Source organism: Salvelinus sp. IW2-2015, linkage group LG2, assembly GCF_002910315.2.
Source record: "Salvelinus sp. IW2-2015 linkage group LG2, ASM291031v2, whole genome shotgun sequence".
NCBI classification, from domain to species: Eukaryota; Metazoa; Chordata; class Actinopteri; order Salmoniformes; family Salmonidae; genus Salvelinus; species Salvelinus sp. IW2-2015.
In genome coordinates, this window is record NC_036839.1 from 32,645,443 (window position 1) to 32,647,962 (window position 2,520).

The 2,520-nt window shown below is 44.6% G+C and overlaps 1 protein-coding gene across 1 annotated transcript in view; it reads right to left on the bottom strand.

Moving 5' to 3' along the window:
• Window positions 1-2,520, bottom strand: part of tmem179ba (transmembrane protein 179Ba) — an 18,376-nt gene that overhangs the window by 2,287 nt on the left and 13,569 nt on the right. Inside the window, exon 3 of the mRNA XM_024008272.3 lies at window positions 195-332. Within this exon, the coding sequence (XP_023864040.1) occupies window positions 195-332 (138 nt within the window). The remainder of the gene's footprint in view (window positions 1-194; window positions 333-2,520) is intronic.

The window sequence follows — 2,520 nt, forward strand, 5'->3', positions numbered from 1 at the left end:
ATTGGTGGTAGTAGCAGTACTCACAAACCATTTAGAGTCGTATTGGTGGTAGTAGCAGTACTCACAAACCATTTAGAGTCGTATTGGTGGTAGTACTCACAAACCATTTAGAGTCGTATTGGTAGTAGCAGTACTCACAAACCATTTAGAGTCGTATTGGTGGTCGGAGCAGTTTAGGTAGATGTATATGGTACCTGGTGATGTTGGGGACAGCGTGTAGGACAGAGTCACACAGAGAGTCTCTTCCGACCTTCAACACACAGCCCGTCACCAGGAGGAAGAAGAGAAACACTCCACACACCACCAGGGTCACGTTCAGCCATAGACGCTCTCTGGAAACACACACACACACACCATACACACACACACCACACACACACCATACACACACACACACCACACACACACCAACACACACACACACAACACACACACATACAGAAACACACACACACACACACACACACACACACCACACCATTACCCATACAGAAACACACACACACACACACACACACACACACACGCATTACAGAAACACACACACACATACAGACATACACACACACACCATACAAATCACACACACACCATCACACCATACAGAAAACACACACACAGCACACACAACACAAACACACACACACCACACCATACAGAACACACACACACAACACACCTAAGAACACACACCACACACACACGACACACACACACACACACAACACACACACACACCATACAGAAACACACACAGCACACGCACACACACCATACAGAAACACACACCACGAATGACGGACACACACACACACCGTCATAACGGTTAGACAGACATTGCCGAAGTTGACAATGCACATAATGGTTAAAAATTATCATCTACGCACAAAATACATGGATAGCCAGCCAAATCGGGAAATCCACAGAATGGAAAAGAAATTGCAGACGGAAGCTCTATTTTAGCTGCTGTACATCTAATGACTTGACTCAATCTGATCCAAAAGAAACACAGAGAGGCGGGATCAGCTGGCTTGCGTGACTGACAGGCACCTAGCCAATAACAACACCGGGTACCAGCGGGAGAGGCGGGACATCGCTGGCTTTGTGACTGAAAGCACCAGCAGATTTAACAGTACGAGAGGGACACGCCGCTTTGGGCACCTGAACAGCAGCGCTAGCCTATTAAAACAGGTACCGAGAGGCGGGACATCGCTGGCTTTGTGACTGACAGGCACCTAGCCTATTAAAACAGGTACCGAGAGGCGGGACAGCGCTGGCTTTGTGACTGACAGGCACCTAGCCTATCAATAGAGAGCACTAGAATATGCATATTGTTCATTCTAGTGGGAGAGGCCTAAGGACTTTTCTGACTAGCGAATTGAAACTCTTAAATGAAAAGAAGCCTTGTTAATGAAATGGAATGCTAGCAGATACCCATAGACTTCCAGTCATTGCGCGCTAACACTAGTTAGCATTGTCTCGCAAAACGACCTCTAACTTCCTTCATACTGGACACGGAGACCATACAAATGGTATTCACAAGTTCAGCTGACTCTGGGGAAGAAGATAACAGACCTGAAGTATTCCAGTAACATATATTAAAATCACAGTGCAGCTTTCTCTTTGCTAATGATGTGTGTGTTCAGTCTTCGGTCTGTTGAGTGTAGAATATCCTAGTTTATTCAATGCGAAATACAGCATTCCGTTAAGAGACACAGATAGGCCTAGCGCGCGGTTCTGACTGTCAGACTGGTGGCCGACCCGCCTATACTGTGCCCCTCTTATCTCCGTCGCTCGCTATGAAAGACGCCGGTGTTTGTGTTTCTCGGGAAGTACGACAACTAATCAGTCTCCCCCGTTCCAGAGTATTTGATTTGACAGTTTTGGTTGCTTAGTGATGGCTGTAYGTTTCAAAGCGCCACTGAACGGGCACTTCTAAAGCGAGACGGTTTCGTCCCTGTAGCTGTAGTGTCTTCTTCTCTCTCCTTCCAGACAAACAAACATGCCGTAGCAGAGACGCTTTCAAGGGTATCTGACTGAGGTAGAGATAACGTCACTGCCCGACCCTAGCGGTTATAGTAATAGGACCATTATTCTGCATTGTGAATTGACATGGAATTTAGATTTTTAAAATTATTTTAATGGAAAAAARGATAAAGGWAAAATGGCAGTTTAAACATGAAGCAAAATTGTCAATTTGTCACAGGCAGCATGTTCAGTGRATTCGGYAAMTATTCAGYCCCCTTGACTTTTRCCACATTTTGTTACGTTACAGCCTTATTCRAAAATGGATWAAAAAATACTCAGCAATGTACACACAATASCCCATAATGARGAAGCGAAAACAGGTTTTTAGAARWTTTTGCTAATTTATGAAATAAAAAACAGATACCTTATCMACATKAGTATTCAGACCCTTTGCTWTGAGAKTCMAAATTGAGCTCAGGTGCATCCTGTTTCCATTGATCATCCTTGAGATGTTTCTACAACTTGATTGGAGTTCACCTGTGGTAAATTCAA